The 22,588-nt window shown below is 40.2% G+C and overlaps 1 protein-coding gene across 1 annotated transcript; it reads right to left on the reverse strand.

The window, feature by feature from the left end:
- Positions 1-389: 389 nt before the first annotated feature.
- ASPM (assembly factor for spindle microtubules) lies at positions 390-22,342 on the reverse strand. The gene is given in 25 exon segments (XM_033151412.1): positions 390-762; positions 854-1,026; positions 1,435-1,611; positions 1,917-2,071; positions 2,965-3,157; positions 3,903-4,073; positions 4,248-4,393; positions 5,660-8,987; positions 9,294-9,418; positions 9,503-9,665; positions 9,773-9,918; positions 10,022-10,226; positions 11,161-11,376; positions 12,689-12,774; positions 12,862-13,007; positions 13,105-13,280; positions 14,061-14,191; positions 14,276-14,417; positions 14,798-14,865; positions 15,031-15,273; positions 16,836-16,982; positions 17,331-17,426; positions 17,715-19,017; positions 20,259-20,402; positions 21,969-22,342. Coding segments are annotated over 25 exon segments (8,298 nt in total). The 5' UTR covers positions 22,281-22,342; the 3' UTR covers positions 390-656.
- Between the last annotated feature and the right edge of the window lie 246 nt (positions 22,343-22,588).

Genomic DNA, 22,588 nt, shown 5'->3' on the forward strand with positions numbered 1-22,588 from the left:
TTGTTTTGGGTAATGTGTGCACCCCGAAAAATCTGTAACTAGAGGCGCCGCTTCTGCGCATGCAGCAAAACCCAGAAGAATACACTTCCGGGTTTGCTGCTTTCGCAACCTGAGGATCCAGAGTGGCACATAACCCAAGGGTCCACTGTATACAAGTATACTATGCTTGTAGGTAAAAATGATATTGGATCCTAAACTATGTATTTTGTCTATTTTTGATAAAAGTAATGAGAAACTAGTATGGTCCAGCTTGCTTTCCGCAGCAGATTGCTCAGATTCACAATGTGGAATACATGCATGTGCAGATATCGAATCTATTTTGCTAGGTTTAATAGTTATAGATCCCAAATTTCCAAGAACATCAAAACAAAACCATAGCCAACAATGTATACAGAATACAGTTTCCATTTTATTGTACAAAATCTGAGCCTTTTAAAAAAATACATAGTTTAGTTTGTTACTTACAAATCCTATCCAAGTAATTAAAAAAGACAATACCAATCACAGGCTGACATACAAAAATGTGCAATAAAACTGAGGTATCACAACTATATACTAATAGAATTGGATATAGATTTATATGAAACAACTCTACATAATATGAAAGCTGATCATGACAATGCTTTTTTTAATAACATCATTTTAAATGTCATTCTTCAGTAATAAGGAATTCCAAGTGTATCCAACACCATTTGAATTGCTTGCAGAGGATCAACAATCTCTTTTATATTATCTTTCCTTAAAACCCATTCTGGTCTCTGCCTGTAGGTTAAAGGGGAAGAAATTGTACTGAAAAAGCAGGATTTTTTTTTCTTGTTTTAAGCACGGAAATTGAAAGATTAAGATTTCTTACCTTGAAACTATTGTTGTCCTTAGAGGAGTTTTTGGGACAGAGAAATGCCCATTTTTGTATGTGGTCAACTTCTGTTTGGCAAGCATTCTTCGTGCATCCATTTGATGTTTCCGTGCTGTGAGTTTAAACAGGCTCTGAAGGTGAGTAACTACTCGTGAGCTGCCTCGGATCTCCTAAAAATTAAAGCACATTTTACAGTTAAATACAGTGTAATGCTTAGTTCAATGAAACCTGAAAGGAATAAACTTTTAGGAAACACATAGAAAAGCACCAGTTTTAATGGAAGTGATTAATAGCCCTCACCATCCAAATCCTAGAGTGACACCATTCCAAAGCTTGCCTGTCAAAGATCCTCCAACAAGATCAGGTCTCCAGTTTAAACACTCCCCTGCCATTCTTAACGAAGGTAAAATGCAATTAGCGCTAACTGGCGGTGTAAAATAACAGCTTTAACACACTGTCAGTTGTGTTTGTATATTAGGATCCACTGTGGTAAATCTCTCCTGCTCATCCCTCACAAACCACAAAACAATTTCACAGTAGTTAATGATGGGATGGAGTGAAGAACAACCAAAACTTACAGAAGCTCTTCTTGAGTCCTTTGAAAGAAGAGCAAGCAGGCAGCACGTCTTGGTAAAAATGCTTCCACCCTTCTCTGAAACTTTGTCGCCAGCTCTCTCTCTGTACATCTGAAGTAGGTCCAATAAAGTATCAACAGAATTCTCCACTGTATAAACAGCTTCAGTTGTCTTTTCATACTTGAAAAGAAAAACAGTCCTGGTTAAGTACATTCCCTCCAAATTTGAGCAAAGGCGATCTCATTGTATTTGATACTGTCTTAACAGACTTACACTGGATATATAGTACAGTGTAAAGAAAATAGTAAAGCAAGACTGTGACGACTGTTAGTGGATTTGCAGGAAGGAGTGTCCTCGCTCCTGCCCCATTCTGAACTGGAGCTCTTAAGTCCAAGAGCAGCGATCAAGAGCAGCTCTAAGTCCCAACTTCTGGCAATAAAAAGGGGACTGAGACCATTTAACAAAACTTGAAAATGCAGAAGTACCTTTGACAAATTAAGCAGAACCTGGACAGAATAACGTATGACATCCATGCTAGGGACACTGCGATTGCAACTCCGTATCAAAGTAAAAATAGTGGCTACTGCTTCATTCTGGACCATACTTTCACAGCAAACAGGTGATAGTCGGGTAACAACCTCTAGATAGGGAAAGAGAGAGAAATATTGATCAGCCTATTTTCAGGATGGCAACAGTTGGATGAAATGCACCATGGAAATAGTGGCCAGTTCTCATTGACACACAGTAATGAGATAGAGCTATGGTTCTCTATTGGGGGTCTGTGACACCCATCAACTGTCAGGGGCAGCATGGCACCCAAAAGCACATGTTTCCAGGCACCATGCAGGTCACATGACTTGCACAAGCACACACCCAAATTCTGCACTGGGACATGTTGGAGGGTATGGTGGCACCATTCACATAACAAAAACCACCATGGAAATATCAACGTTTTCAAAAGTAGGGGGTCCATGACGTTGCTTTTGGAAAAAAGGGGTCTGCGGTACTTAGCTAATGGGGAACCACTGGGGTAGAGAAGTTTTGTGCTTCTCAGTGCACGAAGTGGGATTGGACTGGGTTGGATGCCATTCTACGCTGGTCAAACGATCCCATTTTCCACCACCCACCAGGAACACTGGTCCTTCCAATATCAAAGTAGAGTGGTACCTCAGTTCTCGAATGTAATCCTTTCCAGAAGACCGTTCGAGTTCCAAAATGTTTAAAAACCAAGGCGCAAACGGCTGTCTGCAAATTCAATTGAGAAAATGGAAAAATACACAGCGGAAGCCGTTCAAATTCTGAGGCGCGTTTGAAAACAGAAGCATTTATTTCCGGGTTTTCGGTGTTCAGGTTCTGAAACATTCATCAACGGAGAAATTCGAGAACTGAGGTACCACTGTAATAGGCAGGTAATAATGAGGTAATTCCACCACCACCCCATCTTTACTGCTACACCTTTTATGTTAGTAAACTTGTAGAAAGAATGGTATTTATGGTGTATTGGGAATTATTTTTAATCTAAAAAATACAAACCCAAGTCTTTTAAAGCTGCCAGAATGTAAGAAAAGTGTTTATATTTGAGAAGCCGATCAATGGCAAATGCTGCTCTGTTGCATAGCTTCTTATCTTCTTTGCTTTCTTTATTGGCAATCGACAAGCTATCTCGCAGAGCTCTCGTTTTTGCTGTGTCAGTCTTCTTCCTAAATGAATACCCTCTCCACAGTGACTTATGATGGATGAGGGGGAGGGCGAGGGGGAAAGTGATTCATATTGAAGGAAAGGAGAAAGCCTGTTACATTACAGAATATAATTTTATGGTTTTCCAACCAATTCTAACACAATTAATATTTTGCATTCAGTGGCTTCCAGGCATCATTCAGTGATCAGAAGCAGACTAGAAAAGACGTGTTCATGTCTCAGCTGATTTTATTCTTATCTTTATTTATTTTTTCCAGTGGTTTCTAGAATGTTTATGTTTACTGATGGGTTTTGACAATTAAAGCAGCATATAAATACAGAAAATATTCAGATTTTTAGATAAAAGGTGGAGAGTAAAAAAACTACTCCAATTCCATTTGCCACAGTGACTAAGTGAAAGGAAAGTCCAAATGTAGACGTTAAGAATGGAGCCATGCACACCCCCCCCCATTAGAATCCATAAGCATGTCATTCCTGCTGTGGCAATATTCCCATCATCCTTAGCAAACGCAGGAATCAAGTCAGGCAATTAGTACATCTTGCTCCTAGGGAGAGGATACCAAAGGCTGGTATTGATTCCTGTGTTTCAGACAGGGGTCATATACAGCCCACCTGAAGATGTCAGGGGCTGACTTTGGGCTTTTTGTATTCAAAGCTCTATCACTAGAGCCATGCCCCATGGTTACAGCTCTCACACATAAGAATAAAACAAGGCCTTAAATACATCTAAATGACAATAAAACAGAAGCAGTCTCTCTAGGATCTTGGTTTACCTGAAATTTAGTTACTCCATTAATTAGGGCTTCTTGGTTCATGCCTTCCTGAACCGCATTCGCAGCTACATTTCTGCAACTCTTCCGTCTCCTCACCCTTCTTTGTATTTTAATAATATTCTCACGATCTTGAAGGTATCTCCTCCTCTGCAGTTTTGCTCGATACCACCTCTGCTTAAACACATACAGGACAAAGAGAAAAATACTTTCTTGCTAAGATTACCTACACATTTTTAAAGGAATTAAAGAGATAGTCTTGATGAAACTCGGAACTTCAAGACATGTGTAAGTATAATGAACTAATAAAGAAGACTGAGCATTTTCAAGAACAGGAAGGAAGCTAACCTGAATGTACAGAACTGAAGAGAGCTGCAAGTGTACTTGCTTCGAGTGAAAAGCTCTGTAAGCCCTCTGAATTCTAACAGCAGCGAGATGATGATATGCAGCAGCTGCAAAACGAAGGAGTAAACTCTGCCGGCTCTGTGGCAAAACCATAAAGGGGGGGGGGAGACATAAAAACATTCAAAATGTATAAAATGGCATCACAAACGTAACAGCAGTAAAAATATTTATCAGTGTATCACAGTCGGTATAATACTAAAAGTAAAAGTTACTTTTTGGTGAACATTCATTAATAATCCGTACAGCCTGCCTAAAAAATTGCCATGGATGAGGTTAGGAGAGGGAGCTCCACAGCCATGGGGGAAACCACAAAAAGGTTGTGCCCACCCCATCTTACCTCTCTGCCTGGCAGTCATGCAAGTAAGGCCCCTGTACCAATCTTGAATCCCTGGGTCATAAGGGCATAAATGATTCTGTAAGGACCTTAATCCAAAAACTGTAAGGTCATTGCCAGGCAATTTGACTACCAGAAGTAGACATATATCTCAGATATGTCTCTCCACCCTCATCATTCAGCCCAGACACTGAGGTCCAGCTCCAAGGGCCTTCTGGCAGTTCCCTCACTGCGAAAAGTGAGGTTACAGGGAACCAGGCAGAGGGCCTTCTCGGTAGTGGTGCCTGCCCTGTGGAACACCTTCCCATCAGATGTCAAGGAAATAAACAGCTATCTGACTTTTAGAAGACATCTGAAGGCAGCCCTGTTTAGGGAAGTTTTTAATGTTTGATGGTCTACTGTGCTTTTAATTCTATTGAGAGCCACCCAGTGGCTGGGGAAACCCAGCCAGATGGGCGGGATATAAGTAATTTATTATTATTATTATTATTATTATTATTATTATTATTATTATTATTATTATTATTCCCAAGGAACTTGAACAAGAAAGTTACAAACTATTTTGCTCTAACAAAAGACTGGAACTTCCCCCTGCACCACTTCCACTTTTGGTTACGGCTTTCACTTCTGCTTCTGAATCAGTAGAAAAATTTTCACAAGATCTAGACAAATTTAAGCACTTTTTAAAAATACCATAGATTTTGATAAAAGACAGATTTGGGGCCTTTGCTTCAAGCTATTTTGTATAGAAAAACATGTATCATTTTGCTGCTATACTACAACATACATGTTTTGTTCCCAATATAAGATAGAAAACCAACAGAATAGAAAAAACACAAAATGAGGTTTAGGATTCAAAGAGCATATTCATTATAGTAAGAATCTAACCATATTGCCCACCCCACTTTTGACTCAGAGGAGTGGTTCTTGTGTACAAACATGTATTACAGTAATCAGTAACAATTAATGTTGAAGTAAGTATTCCTAAATACCTGGATTTGTATACTTTTCAATCTGCAGGGCCTTTGATGTTCGAGGAAACTCCTGACTGTAGCTTGCATAATGATGATGCTCTTCAAAGTTTGCAAATAAGCTACTCTTTGGTGTTTCACAGCCAGGTAAGACCGATAACGCCGCTGTATTAAAAGTGCAGCTTCCCAGTATTTCTGGTATTGTTCACTGGCTTTATTTGTACGGCACTGAGTCTGTATTGCAGTAGCTGATGTTCTGAGGCGAATAAACTTTCTACGAGCCACGGTCATGCGAATGAAGGACTGAATCTTTCTAGCCGCACGAATTTCCTTTGCCTTTCGGCGTGCTACCCTTCCACGATAGGCAGACTGAATAGTTATCACAGCCCTGCGTATCAACTTGTAATGTTTGCTCTGGGCATGCATTCGATAGAGAGACTGGATGAGAGTTGCTGCGACGTGCATAGCTTTCACTTCTTGCCGTGTTCTTAACTCTCCGTATGTGGACAGAATCATTACAGAAGAGTTCTTAATTGCCAGTTGTGCATTTTGCAGGTGTTTTCTCTTTAGGTAAGACCGGTAGGAATTTTGTATGGTGACAGCAGCACCTCTCAGCTTTTGGTAAGAGACCCTAGCCCTGTGCATTCTAAATGCTGCTTGAATTGCCTTTGCTGCTAAGTGTTTGCGCTCCATTTCCTTCCTGGTTTTAAATCCTCTGTAGAAAGACTGGACACAAATAACTGCTGCACAAACAGAAACGTATTCCTGAGCCAGCCTCCTTGCCAGAACCGATGCTCTGTACTGTCTCTGAAGGACTATAGCAGCTGCTTTCAAAGCAAGGTATTTTCTACGTTCTCTCTGCATTTTAAAATTCCGCTGAAGCACAATGGCAGCTCGGTGCCTTTGCTGACATCGTCTCGCCTTCATCCAGCGAAAAGCTTTCTGGATGCAAATGGCGGCACTTTTATAAGAGGAATACTGCTGGGCTGCAGTTTTGCACAGTTTATTGGCCCTGACCTGAACCTGTATAACTTTGGCTGCCCATTGTAATTTTTTGTAGGAACACTGTTGCCTGTGCCTTCTATAGTTACTCTGTATGACTGTTGCAGCATAATGTTGTTCCCTCAAGATGCATCGCACTTTCGTTCCTCTGTAAGCAGCCTGAAGAACTAAAGCAGAGTGGCGATATTTTAAGTAGAGTCCTCTCGTGTGTTTCATCTCTCGGTATGCTCTATAATGCTGCTGTATGGAAACAGAAGCAAGCTTCACGGCTTGGTATCGAGTATAAGCTGTATGTCTTCTAAAGGCTGCTTGGATAACTGTAGCAGCCCCCTGCATTCGGCTCACACGTTTCTTGGCCAGCCGGCCTCTGAAGGCAGACTGTATTACGATGGCAGCTTTATAGAGATGGACATACTCTTCACGCTGCTGTCTAGAGAGTACCATTGCTCGGTACTTCCTCTGAATCGTCACAGCAGCTGCCTTAAGAGAAGCAAACCTTTGCCTCTGAAGAAAAGTTCTGAATCGCCTTTGAATGGTGGTGGCAGCCGTATGCATCTTTTGCAAATGGAGCCTCACTTTCATACCTCGGAAGGCAGCCTGTATTTGGATGGCAGAAGTCTTCATCTGCCTGTATTTGCGCATCTGAGCATTGCGACATTTAGAACCACAATACCACTGCTCAATCAGTTTTACTGCTGCAGTTAGCTTCAGGAAAGATTTTCGTTGCTTGTACATTCGATAAAATGACTGAATAGAAGTTGCAGACTGGTGCAAAGCTTTTAGCTCCTGTCTAACTTTCATCCCCCTGTAGGCAGCCTGAAGTACAAGAGAAGCCTTCCTTAACTTGAGATACTTTGCCCGTTCCATTCTTCCTCTGCAATGAGCTCTGTAGTGCCTCTGAATTACAATTGCTGACAGTTTCATTGCCTGATATCTAACCTTACTCTGATGCATTTTAAACATGGCTTGGATACTAACTGCTGCTTGGTGCATAAGTTGAATTTCACGCCTTGCTCTTACGCTTCTGTAAATTGATTGCATTTTAATAACTGCAACCTTTAAAGCGAGGTATTCCTGCCTTTCACTCCTGGCTAGGACAGCAGCACGATACCACCTTTGAACCTTAACAGCAGCCCCTCTGAAACTTTTAAACTGTGTTTGACTGATGTGCATCCTGAAATAGGACTGTATGACTACTGCAGCGTGGTGTTGTCTTTGGATTGCCTTCCTCACAACCCTCCCTCTCCAAGCTGCCTGGAGTTGTACAATGCTATTGCGAAGCACAACATATTCCTGTTGTTGTTTTCTGCCCAAAACTTTTGCTCTGTAATGCTGCTGAAATGTTTGAGCAGCACTTCTCACCATCCTGAACTTTTTCAGAGCCATGTATCTCCTAAAGGCAGATTGTATTTTAATTGCGGCAGCATGCCAATTCTGAATGCATTTCTTTACTTGCCAGGAACGAAGAGCTGCCTGCAAGGAAATCACAGCTGTTCTTGTCTTCAAAAACCTTGTTCTGATTTTGGAAGCCCTGTACCATCTCTGAATCACAAGGGTAGCTTGAATCAAAGCTTGGTATTTTCTTCTTGCAGCATAAGCCCGCAAAGCAGACTGGATCTTAACAGCAGCCGTTTTCTGACACTTAAACGTTTTCCGTACTTTATAGCCCCTGTAAGCTGCTTGCAAACACACAGCCGCCTTTTTTAGCTGCAGGAACTTCTGCCTCAGAGAAGTTTGCTTTCTGTATGCACGGTAGTGTACCTGAATGACACAGACAGCTCTGACTTGTCTACACAATAAACGAGCTTTCATTCCTCTATAAGCAGATTGCAGGAATATAGCTGCCGAACGTTTCTGCAAATATGTTTCCCTGTCAATTTTCCTCATCCTGTAAGCTCTGTAATGCTTCTGAATAGCCACCACACACAGCCTTTTCCGTTTGTAAATGAATTTAGCTTGAAGACATCTGAACAAGGCCTGTATCTTGATAACATTGTATCTGATATGTAAGTAATTGTTTCGATCTCTGGTCATCCTGTACCATGACTGAATTACAACTGCAGCTCTCTCTTTCTTTGCCAGTTCAGTTGCTTGCAGCAGCTTCTCTATTTCAACTTTTGAATTCATTTTGCGGCCTTTCCATCTTCTAAATGCAGACTGAATCACAAGTGCCGACTGTTTCATACTTTGATATTTTTGACGATGGGCTTCTGCTATCAGCAAAGCCCTGAAGCGCCTCTGAATAGTGAGAGCAGCCCAGCAAACTTTTTTATAAGCAGCAACAGCAAGGAACGTTCTTATCCTTGCTTGCACAATAATTGTATATTGCCGAAGCTGCAGGTATTTTCTTCTTGCGTTGTATCTTCTCCAGTAAGTCTGGGGTGGAAAAAGTGACACACAGCTGTAAGAATCAGATTTCACTGCACATTTACAGTTTTAATACAAGAAAAATGGCCAATTCTTTCTACGCATATATTTTAAGTAAGCTGGTGGACTCAAACAATAAAATTCAATATGCTTTATACAAAAGTATGGCATATAAAGTGTTCTAATAGTGAACCATATTTTACTTGGTTCTGAAATCTTATTCTGGGCAGAAATGCAATAGCACCTGGTAATCTCAATCAGCTAGGAAATGCAGTAATTTTGACATAGTAATTTCACATGAAAAGTCAATCATACCTGAATGACAGTAGAAGATACTCTTTCAACTTCTTCCTGCTTTGCTTTTTTTAATTTCTGAAGTTTCACCTGGGCCATGTATCTTCTCCAATGCTTCTGAATTACAACTGCCCCATTTGATTTTTCTTCAACAATCTAGCAAAAGAAAAATTCCATTGCTGATTGAAAATGTCCATACAGCATTCATAGATACTGTAGAATCATTCTGCTGATAATTTAGGAAACAAGCAAAGTAACTCAAAGAAATACCTGTGCTAATCTTGTTTTCAATCTGTGTTCCCTCCACACAGACTGAATCAGTCGAGCAGCTCGAATCTCTTTAGAAAGATTTACAAGTCGCGAACAAAGAAATGACACATAGGCAATAACTACCTACAGAAAACCAAGAGCAGAGAACATACAGAAACTTAGCAAGTTGCGATAAAAGTAAGTTGCGATTGAACAAGGCAATGGTGAATTGTAAAGACATGGTTGATTACCTTCTCATCAGGAATTGTATTAGACATGTCTGAATGGTGAATCATAGCAGGAACACCACCAAGGTCAGAAATTGCAGCATTAATCAGCTGGAAGTTTCTCTTCTCATTGTCAAGGAGTTCTTTATAAAGCACGGAAGAAGTTATAGCTTTATTTTTAAAAAACAGACAAAAAAGATTGAATTTATTAAGTCAAATAAAGTGGTAATAAGCATCTTCCCTCTGCCTTCAATAATGATTTAATGAACTCACTTTCATCAAAAGCTCCATTGAGTACAGTCAGAGAAGAATCAGACTCAGAGGAAGAATTTAGAGCAATTGTGCCACTTTTGGTGCATTCTACTGTTAGAGTTGTGCGCTGACAGATAGCTTCCAAAGGCACATAACATGGATGATAATGATGAATCAAATAACACAACACTCTTCCATCCGAGAAGGATACTGTAAAGTTTTCAACCTAGTTAAAAACACAAAACCAATTAAGCAAATATTTTCTGCCAGTGGCTTCTCTATTTGAAGGTTTGTATCAGCATACCATGTGCTAATAAAGCTGAGTTCTAGGCCTTCATTTCTGAACTCTAGCCTACTCAACAATGCATTCCTTTCTTCTGATGGCTTTTCTTTTCTTTTCTTTTGAAAAGCAAATCTAGAGGAGAAAATACCCTATACAGCAGTATTCAAAGTCTGAAAATTAATAACTTTAATACCCCTTGCTCTTTACAGCCAGATAACTGTGGTAATCATCTTCTTTTACTTGGGGTTCTCTAGGGCTTATATTGGAACACTTGCAGAAATTACAGTGGCATGAAATCTTCAAAAACAGTACTAAGTTAAAGTATAAATTTGTAGTGTACCAAAGAAAATAAGGTTAGGATCTGCTTGTCATGTTTGGCACAACAAACGATAAAGAAAGATGCTCTATAAAAACACTAAGTTTGTTCATGGTATGAGCTTTCGTGTACATGGTATCTGAAGAAGTGTGCATGTACACGAAAGCTCATACCAAGAACAAACTTAGTTGGTCTCTAAGGTGCTACTGGAAGGGTTTTTTAATTTTTTATTTTGTTTCCACAAAAGGATGAAATCCTAGCACCAATGAAGTTTAATAAGAAATGGGCAGGCAAGATTGCAACAAGTACATTCCATGCAGGATCATGACTCCATTATGCCATTTTTCAGTCATTTATAATGCACCATAATCAAAACATGCTGAACAACCAAATAAATAAACATCTCCTTAAATCTTAGTACCACTGATTAAAACTGGCTTCTATCCATTAGTAAAGCAAAGTGGTCTATCAAATAATACTTTCATCCCTTGTTTGCTTATTGGGGAGGAAACAGAACAGAGATATGTCATTACAGAGGTTGATTATTGGGAAAGTTTTTACCTTGACATTGTAAAACCCACAGACAGTATTGACCCAATCCATCAGCATCTTTACATTTTCGCTGCAGTTTTCGGATGAATAAAAGTTACTGCTGTCTTTTCTCACTTTGTTGGCAATACGAGATTCTAAAGCAGCAGACTTCACTTTTGTAACGTGCATGTTCTTCAAAAAATCAATTTCTTCTTTCAACTGATCCCTATCTAGGGAAACCTCCACCTAAACAAGAACAAATTTAAAATTTATTTCTAAAGATGAGGGTTTCTGATATTTAGGGATATGTAAATCACTGTATTTCTCAAAGCATGCTAAACAAATGACAAATAACTGTTATCAGGACAATGCTAGCAGAACAAGTCCAAACATGTTTATTCAAAAGCAACTCTCATTTAACTTAACAAAGCTTACTCTGCAAGCAGCAAGATAGGTTTCCCAGAAAACTTTGTATTAGAAAATGAACTTATGAAACAGTGCTAACATTTTTCAGCGGAAAGATAAAGCAATGATAACGTCCTGCCCCACATCACTTCTCTGAGGTGAATATAGCAATTGGTGGAACATTTGGTGGGCAGGACAATGTCAAACCTGACAAAACACAAACTTGCTCTGGTTTAAAATCTAGAGATGGCTAAATAACATATGAAAGAAAATGTAAACTGTTTATCCGCCTGTGTAACCAATATAAGATGAACAAGAACTCTTTTGACTCCACAGCACCTTTTGTTATGTGATAAAACTCATCAAGACCATTTCCCCATAATTAATTGCAATGATTGTGAATTTGTTGATAGTATTTTTAAAGGCATCAGACCTTGATATCTTCCCTTTTTTGATGCACCAGCTCTGTACACTTCATGTAACGTTTCACATCACTACCAATTATAAAAGCATAGCTCATCTAACTGTGTAAGACATAAGGCCTTTTCTCCCCACATGTTCAGTGTTCCCCATCTTGCAACTTGTATAGGGGTTACGTTCCAGGGATTGTGTGCAAAGCTGAAGCTGCATGTAGTTAAAACCCCAGAATCACCCTAACAGGAGCATCACTACTTTTCCAAAGCTGGCGTGACTTGGCCCCCCATGCAAGGCTCTCTGCCTTCCTTACCAGGCTCTGGGAGATCCTGCAAGATCTCACACAAGAACCTCCCAGAATCCAGGAAGCAAGGTGGAGAAATTTAAAAGCTCTTTCCACACTTTCTGTGATTTCACAATCACAATTTCTGTGATTTCAACAAGCTGGCCGCCAGCATAAAGCTGTGATTGTACAAGTTAAATGTATGGAAGTTGGGAGTCAACTGTACTGATGTTCTACTTTACATGCAGTTGGTGAGGTCATCTCTGTGCATTTGGTATAGGCATGGAATGGCTTTTGAGAACTGCCCTTCAGTAGTATTGGCTTCTATATACAGACCATTTTTTATACAGCGTACCATTTTTTTTGAAGATACAATATTGCAAGCCCTAGATGCACACTACACATCTTCGATATATGTTGCAGAGATTAACTGCCAAAAAAATCATTATGCAATACCTGAAAAGCAAATACTATTTTCCACAGCAATGCAAGTGTTTTCTCTCTATGCCGATCCACAATATCCTTAGCGTCAATCGATGTACCTATAAATCAGTCAAATAGGTTACTGATTTGCAGCATCCACACATTTGTTTTATAAGGGGACTACTTTCTACTTTGCTGGCACTTACCACGTTCATCTTCCAACTGTATTCCATGATCTTTGAGTACTTCAAAGGCAATCTTGACATTATGCATCTTTTGAAGTCTACTTATTGCAGGAACTCTTAATTTTTTGGAAAGACTCCAGTTTGACGACAGAAGTTCCAATGCTCTTCTGAAAATACGAAGATACCCTGTTAAAAAATATAGCCCATTTCCTCAAGTGAAATCCTTCTATAACTTCAGCAACAAAATGCAGTGAAAAGACTTACACAAGACGAATGCCACATTGCAAATCTGTGGCTAGATTTGTTACAGCAAAGTCAAACTCATCAAGTGGAGTCTGCACGTGATGAACTGGAAAGCCCAGGAAATATAGATGGCGAGAAAGATCACCTTCTCCACTTAGAAAATCTCGGGAAAATGCCAGCAGTATCTCTTTACTAGACTAGAGAAAAGGCAACAAATTATATTCATGCAAGATTATCAGTTCTGTGCACACATCATGGGGCTCATTTTCAAGTAAACAGCCATAAGATTGTGCTGCAAGGCAAACAGGAATTCTCTTAACTTCCAGTATGTTTAACCCAGTCATAGACATTAGTCACAAACATTAATAAGACTACTACCTACCACAGCCGATAAAAAGAAATTGCTAAATGCCTATTCCTCAGCTAATAAGCACACAAATTCAAGCTGCATTTGATAATGGCAACTTAAAATTCCTGTTCCAGCCATAGAAGAAAATTACCACCTCAGAAAACAAATGTAAGGCTTAAAATTAATATCTTGTGGCTTCCACATATATATATATATATACACACTCAAATCTACTAATAACATTTCTTCTTCCTATATTCATTATGCCTTCTTTCGTTTTTCTTATGTAACATTGTGGTACCATAGTGGTACCTCTAGATACGAACAGGATCCGTTCCGGAGCCCCATTCACATCCTGAGAAGTCCACAACCTGCAGCGGCGCTTCTGTGCACGTGTGGGTTGAGATTCGGCGCGTCTGTGCATGCGCGACCCGCTGAACCCGGAAGTAATCCGTTCCATTATTTCTGGGTTCAGCGCGTTCGTAACCCGTGCCGTTCGCAACCCGCAGTGAACGCAACACGAGGTACGACTGTACTGTACTTGTTTTAATGGAAAATTCAATTTCTAAAAATTACCCAAAAAATCTAATTATGCACAAAACAAAAATAAAGGCTTAAATTAGAATACCTTGAATTCTGCATTTTTACAAAAGAGGCAAGGATCATGATCAATAATTCTAGACAGCTTGGCGCGATCAAGAAAGCAAACCAGCAGAAGTAGTTTTTTCAGCGTAAATTTTGACAATGCTTCTTCGTGTCCTATAAGAACAATATCAGATTGAATATAGAGCTGCATCTTAAAAGTATAAAACAGATTATAAAACAGCAAAGAAAAATACCTACCATCTCGATACAGGTGAGGCACACTTGAGTGCCTATATTCAGCTGCAATATCTGGATTCCACAACAAGCGATTAAGTATAAACATTGCCAGGCCCATTACATCGCTGTTGCTCTCTAAGGCAATTAGCTCACCATAGACTACCTTTTGTTAATGAGAGTAAGAAAATCCACTTTAAACAAAACAAAAACCTTGCAGCAATAGAATTCAGATCTTCAGTGCAGATACATTAAAATAATATTAATTATATTTCCCTTGACCACAAGTGATGGCAGATGACAGGCAGGCAGGTGCCGGGGGGGGGGGGGGGGCTCATGGTTCCCCAACCTTGCCTTTGAGTCATGAAATAAAGATATTATCAAAGTCTTAAGACCAGTTCTACTGATTACCGGCAGTCACTATCACCAGGCTTTATGTCCCTAAGGCTGACTAATACAGATTCCAGTACAAATCTTAGCAATTCTGTACAAGATAATATCTTGCTCGAAGAACACTTTGTAAACATTAAGAAAGTACAAACTTACTTCCAGACCTATGCGCAACCATAGTGGGTTATAGCATAAAAGCCAGTTGAGGATTTTCTGTCTTTCACCTGCAATGGACACAGAAGCAAAAGGATTGTGGATTGTGATTATAAAATTGTATACAAGAATGTGGGCATAGAGAGACATGCCCACGTTCTTGTATACAATTTCCCACCACAGTTCAATTTTTCTACATAAGTGTAGGAATATCTGGAACAAAGCTACATTCTTACCAATATCCTTCCAGAGATGTCTGTCCTTCCGAATTAGCAAGTGTTTTGCTTCAATTTCGATCTCCAGCCTTTTTATTGCTTTAACCATCTCGCTTGATGTAAACAAACGGCAAGCTGAGCGACGGAGTTTGTTCAGCTTGCACCGAGCTGTATAAGCTCTTAGGGATACTTCTTCTTTAGTTGGTGCTCTAGGAACACTTGGTTTATGAGACTCTCTTCCCAAGGTAAGGGACGCTGCATTGACTGGAGAAAAAACAATTGCAAGTGTTAAAATCTGCTTGGTATTTTAACTTTTGTTGTAATATGGTTGTAATTTTTTTCTTTATGTCATTGAGGAGCTAAAGAACTGTACAACTTTTAGAAGACAACTTAAGGCAGCCCTGTATCGATAAGTTTTTAATGTTTGACGTTTTAATATATGCTTTAAGTCGCCCAGAGTGGCTGAGGAAACAGAGCCAGGTGGGTGGGGTAGAAATATAAATAACAACAACAACAACAACAACAACAACTTTTTGTAAACCATATTGAGGGTTGTTGGGTGTGTTTTTGTTTTTTTTACAAGTGAGCGATGTATAAATTTTATGAAATAAAAAATAGCCTCCTTCTAGAAAGTGCAGTTTGTTTCACTGGCTTGAATCAACTGGACCAAAATACCCATAGAAGCACAATGTTTTGATTGGGTGGGAAAGCTGAATTAATGGATTGTTCTTCCTTGCTATAGGAAACTGGACTTACTGGCCTCTTGACCCTCTGCCACCTGTGATCCTATGAGAATCTTTGCAATCTTTTAAGGGAGTTCACACAAACTTTACCCAGTGTGCATCTAGATTATACAAGCTCAAAAGAAAGGGTGCATTTATAAGATGGTAAACCACAGCTAAATGTCTACATTGAACATGCAGATCACTCACACTTCGCTATTCCCCAATAACAAGCAGGACAGGACCAATATACCAAGATTCTTTGCTAAGGGTTTCACACAAACTAGGGACTGTGGCTTGAAGCAGAACTAGTCATTATTGAAAAGCTAAGAATGAGCTTCCTTCAGTTGTTGCTAGCAGATGAGAGCAATGACCTTCTGTGCCAACTCTGAAACACTTGCTAAATACTTCTATTGCGCCAGGTCTATGAAGGCAATTAAAGGGTCTCACCCACAATGACCTATTGATGTTTGTTTAAAATTTCTGTTTGCTTTTAATTTGCTTTTAACTTTTTATGTTATCGTTTAGTTTTATGTTTTTATATTGTTGTAAACCGCTGTGATATATTCATGATACAGCGGTATATAAATATTATTTTATAATAAATAAAGCAGGAAATGCTCCAATATGCTAACAATGGAAGCACGCAAAGGGAGTGGCACCTTTTTCACCGCCACAATCAATTTTGCTAGCACTTGTAAACTGGGTCAGACGACTGGTGGACAAAAGAGGCTGCAGGTTTGCCACCCTTGACTTAGGAACTGATGAGTTTAAAGCTTTCCAAAAAAACAACACCAAAGAACAGAAGCAGCACTTCACATGTGAGCTTTCAAGTTAAAGTAGCTCTGTGCATATGAATGCAGAACATCAGCTGAAATGAAATAGCACATCAGATTACATTAATTTATCTGATGTGATGGTCATTTATCAAGTTTAAGTAATCTTGTTATGTTTTATATTCCTAGTGGAAATAGTATTGTTACTCTAATATTTATATTGACAAGAAAATTAATGAAAAGATTTTAAAGTAAGCAAACTGGATTGCTGAAGTCTAGAGCAATTCTTATATATGTGAAACATTAAGACCCTGCAGATCTCTTTTACCTTTTGAAGTGTCTGTTTTCACAGTGAAGTCATCAGGAGTAAGTACAAAATTCAACCACCAAGTAAAACCTCGTTGCTGTTTCTCTTTCCAGCACTCATCGTAAAACATGTTCTTGGCCGCAAAAGGCATCGGATGTCTAGGAATGTCTTTGAAAAAAGATTAAAAGTTACATTACATCTCAGTTACGGACAACAGGTTGGATCCAGAGACCCACCCATGGAAGAAGGTAGGTAGGTGACTTTCCCAATGAGGAACCCTGCTCAATGGGGTAGGCTGCGGCGCAGGGGCTGAGACACCTTTTCCAAGTGCAGCTCACCAGCAATGAAAACGTGTATTAATTTGCAGGCTTTTAATCTTGGAATATGCATATACTTTGATGTAGGACTGATCAATCTAATTTCAGCTAAAATACAGCAAATGTGTTGAAACTGCCACTTGCACGAAGAGACTTTTCTTTTCATGGAGAATACAGAGGACAAATAATTTATTTTCACCTGTTTTTAAAGGTTTCACAAACGTCAGCTGAGACTGTGCCACTGGAATAATGTTCTTTGTTTTCCTACCAGACCTCCATTTTTTAGATAAGGAACCTGAAAATTAGAACAAGAACAAATTGTAATATTGTGAAGAACACAACAGAAAGAGACAACAAGAGGAAGGAAAGAGAATGGCAGAAATATATTACTAGATTCCTCACGCTACATTTAAATGCAGAAGCTTCTGTTCTAGCCAAAGAGGTGCTGACTCAATGTCAAATGAAAGCAATACACTTTGTTTGTTTGAAGAGCAGCTATAAATGGTCAGTTGGCCTTTATCACCAATCCATGGCAAATATTTTATTTAACATATCCAAATAAACAGAAAAAAGGTTAAATTACCTGGTTTCTTTTTCTGACTTTGCTTCTCTCCGTTCACACATTTGGGATTCAATGCTTTCAAAACACTGCAATCTTCATTTCCCACAAAGGACATTATTTTTTTTCTTGCAAAGTTTTCCACATATTTTCCACTTTCGCTATTAGTATCTTCTAAATATTCTCCACTTTTTCTTTTACGACTATATGACGTTCTTCCTAAGCAAGCTGAAGCTGTTTCAATTTTGGGATATTTAACTTCACCTGAGAAAGGTTCTATAACTGGAAGTTCTGGCAACACTTTCATTTTTGCTGTTTCAGGAACATTATCCACAGATTGCTGAATTGCATTAGAAAGGCATTTTCTAGATTTTGGTTTTAATGAGTTCCTTCCTTGTCCCTCAAGACAACCTGACTTACTTTTAGTAACTGTGTTGCACAACAGAGGCCTTTTTTTACCATGTTCCTTCTGGAAGCAAATTTGATCTGGGTCATTTTTCTGGCACCCACTTGCATTTCGTTCAAACTTTTCATACTGCAATGATGTATTTTTTTTACTGAGAGCATCATTAAGTTGCTTGCTTGAAAAATGAGACTCCACAGGAAAAGTAAAAATTTGCATTCTTTCCTTCTGTTGTGAACAAATTGTGTAAGATCCCAAACTTGAAGAATGGGAGGACACCGATTTATGTACTTGTGAAGTTTGCTGAATAACTATTTGATTCTCTTTTAAAAACTGATCAGGTGAAAGAACTGGCACTCTTGTAGCTACAGCAGGCTCTTCACAAAGTTCATAGCTACCGTGTACAAAAGTATCAGGACTCAAAATTTTCCTGTGATTCAAAGGAAAGCTTTTCAGGTTTTCTGGTGTGCAAACTGAATCTGTGCTAGAACTTTCCATTTTCACTGAACTAATATGTCCACTTTCCAATTTTGTTTCCACAAGATCATCACACTTTGGCGTAACAGTACAGGTCTCTTTCGTATCCTGCTGTAATTCATTACATGCTGCTGTACCAATAAAAAAATATGGAACTGATCTCCCCATTGAAAGAGGGGGATTAGTGACATGCTGCTTTTCTTGCAGTATGGGATCAGTTGGAGAGTGTAAGAAGCTATTTTCTAAGAGGATTACACTGTTCCCACTAGGTGAAATGCTGCATCCATTCACTTCCAAGTTCTCACAGGCTTGGAGAGGGCTTCTAACTCTTCCAGTTTTTTTGGACATCTGAAAAGTTTCATTTTTATTTTTGATTACGGGAAGTTTCTTCTGATATTGTGATTGCCGCGAAGGAGCTCTCTTTTTAACTGTATCCCAAAGACTCCTCTGAAAATGACACCAACACAAATATCCAGTTATTAATGTGCATATATTGAGAGCCCTTATCAGCTACGTGGCCTTTCCTCTTTCTCACTGTATAATGGTGCTCATAGCCTACTTAATGCTGAGAAATACAGGCATCCCCTGTATTACACAATGTTCCAGGGCCCTGCACGCATAAGGAAAATCGCATTATGTGAGCAGCACCCTCTAAAAGCCTCTTAATGCTCATTTCTTTCCTGCTCTCCAGCTCTCTGCCCACACAACTCTCTCTTCAACTAGTTGAAGCTCTGGGGCTGGCTGAAGGATGTGTGGGAAATCGGCTGCTGCTGCTGCACTATCACGCGTGTCAGCTGCTAGGTGGGGAGGCTGAGAAGCTGAAGTGAAGTGCCACTGCACCTCCGGTTCCTTTGGGGCTTCTTTCTCCCTCATTGTAGTCCTCTTCAACTCCTTGCAAGCCATGATGACTCTCCAGCTCTCTCCCACCATTTCCTGGTTTGAATCTATTTATTTATTTAATTCCCAGTGCCACGCATGTGTAGTCGCATGCATGTCAGTCACATGTAAGTGGAGGGGCACCTGTACTATTTTTTCCCAGCAAGTATCGGTAGTGACACAACTTTGCAAAGTAAAAGGAAAGAAGAAGCCATGAAGACTCCGTGCAGTCATTTTTTTAAAAAAAAACAAGCTCAGAATTCATACAGGTAGCATCACTGCATATTCATTAACACTGGGCATTTTAATGGTGTAGATTTCAGCACATCTGGCAATATTAGGGATGGCTAAAATCAACCAAGGTATACCATGAATTTTAGAAGACATCTGAAGGCATCCCTGTTTAGGGAGGCTTCTAATGTTTAATAGATTATTGCATTTTAATGTTCTGTTGGAAGCCGCCCAGAGTGGCTGGGGAAACCCAGCCAGATGGGTAGGGTATAAATAATAAATTATTATTATTGTTATTGTTATTGTTGTATAGTTAGGCAAGGGACAGTGAAAAAGACCTATGGAGACTTTCCAAAACCTTGTACCTCACAGATCTATTACCTATGGAAACCCCTGACTATACCACATCAGATAGTTTAGCTTCTGCAACATTCACTGCACAAGATATCCTACCAGTACTGTAGTTTACAAAATGGGATTTTCAATATACTACAGCACTTGTATAACTGGATGGTCACTTTGGAAGCCAAAGCAGACTGGGAAAGTTTTTTATACAGTATGTGTGTATATATGTTCCATACCTTTTTCTTTGTAGACTGCTCAGCAGAACCCAGCAAAACTGCTTGATGTTTAACAACATCATTTACAACAAAAGTTATGAGCTCCCGCACTTTGCCACCTTCCAGCGGTGTCCATGTTACTGAAATTAATATTCTCTCTCCAGACTGCAAAAGAAAAGCATGAAACATAGAAAGATGGTATATTTCCTTTGACAGGCAACTGCAGGACTTCTTAATTTACAATCTCTTTCCTTTTCTGTGTATGCCACAAATAATGTCTAAATATTTTTGGCTAGATTGCACTCCCCCATCAAATAACTTACGAGCCATATATGAATGTGGTTAGTTTTCTGCAGCAGTGCAATGCTGCACCTGCGGAGATACAAAGGCTATAGTGGAAGAATAGCTTGGAAAGGGATTGATACAACAATATTAGCCAGTAACCTGTTCACAATACCAGGTTTAGGACCTCACCTTGAATCAGAAAAAGACCAGTTAAACCAAAGCACAACTCTTTAGTCAATGCAGAAATGTACAAGAAAAATGGTAAATATACACACTAGAGATCTCATATCTCCAGGCCTCTTCTTCACAGAACACTTATCTATGTGGACCCCAAACATTAGGAATTGAAAGCTTAAATTACCCATCCCAAATCAGGTAAGGTATACAGACTTTCTTCCATTTTCCTAATAAGTGGTTTACCTTGCTATGCTATAAAATCCTTTAGAAAACTCTCCTAAAATCCACTGGTCACATTCCTTATGGCTAAAGATACTCTGCAAATATGTAGCCACACTATAAAGATATATGCATTAACCTATTTCATGCAATGATATTCTACTGTACAGCATCATTGGTAAGAACTGCTGATAAATCTTCTGTGAATATCCTAGTATTCTCTTTTGATTCAACATAAATTTGTCACCTTGAGTAAAGTTTTGTCTGTATAAACACTACTAATGTACTACTACTCTGCAGTGAAAAGTTCCAGGGTGTTAGGAGTTTAGGTTTGATGAGGGCCAAATTTAGGTTTGATGAGGCCCTTAGCTACTGAAGGTAATGTCCAGCTGTCTGTTGTCAACAACAAAATGTCACTTGTTTTTTGTGTTGAATATACGCTATATGGTAATTTATGGACCTAATAGGTATCTAAAGCCATTTGTGCATAACAAATAGGAGCCTACACAACATAAAACACTGTTGATGTATGTAGGTTTTATTTTATTTTTTATCTTATACAGTATTTTGGAGATGTACATTCAGTTTTCTTTTCCTTTAATTTTTTTGGGGGTCCCCAAGAAAGTGGGGCCCTATGCTATAGCTTGTTTAGCTTATAGGTAAATCCTGCAGTGTGTGAACCTGGACTCACATGTGCACAGCCAGCACTCATGCATGTTCATATACACACAGCTGGCAGGTTTAGGATCCCTTCACTTAGAATCATATGCAAAGTTACACAAACACACAAATATATACTGTATATGCAAGCATGTGCAAACTTACACAAACACAAATATACAAACAGAAACATATGCAAACTTACTTACACACACACACATACTCTCTCTCTCTCTACTATATATTAGGCACGCGGAGGTCCGTCCCTACTTTAACCCTTCCTTAGCAGGTGCAGATGTTCCGACAGGCCAGCAGCGGGCCCAAAAAGGGACGCCACCCCCCCTCCTTGATCAATCCCCACACCGCAGCCCTTCCCCCCGCTCTCCTCACCTGCAGCAGCCAATGGCGCGGCTCCTGCACGGCGAAGCCCTTGGCGGCGGGCGGGAGTCTCCCGACGGCCACGCGGACGGGCTCGGCGTTCGGGTTCTCGAGCGCCAGGCGTCGGAGGCGCGACGTGCCCACGCGGACGGCGCCGAAGCTGAGCAAGGGCGCCGGCGAGAAGGGGCTCAGCGTCAGCGCGGCGTCGGCCTCCTCTTCGACGTCGTCGTCCCCTTCGCCGGCCACCGCCCAGCGCCGCCGCGAGCCGCCTGCACTCGCCTCCCGGAGCACCGTCGCTCCTCCGTCCTGCCTCGAGAAGGCCATGGCTCCCTCGACCAAGGTGGGTCCCCGCCTCCTCGTCGCCGCCGGTTCCTTTTCCACTCAGGAATACGGTCAAGGACAGCAAACCCCCTCCCCTCCCCTCCCGACAATAACAATGGTCCCAACCGCCAGTCCCGATTTTGAAACCCGGCAGCCCCCACCAATCAGAGCGGCGTCCGTGAGAAACGCGAGGCCAATCGCCGCGTGGAACTCCCCCGCACCCAATCACCGCGCGCGCCGTCCGGAAAACGCCAGCCAATGAGTCGGGGCCTTCCCTCCGCCCTCTTTGGCCAGAGTGTTCGGCGGCGCCC

This window comes from Lacerta agilis, chromosome 6, assembly GCF_009819535.1.
Source record: "Lacerta agilis isolate rLacAgi1 chromosome 6, rLacAgi1.pri, whole genome shotgun sequence".
NCBI lineage: Eukaryota > Metazoa > Chordata > Lepidosauria > Squamata > Lacertidae > Lacerta > Lacerta agilis.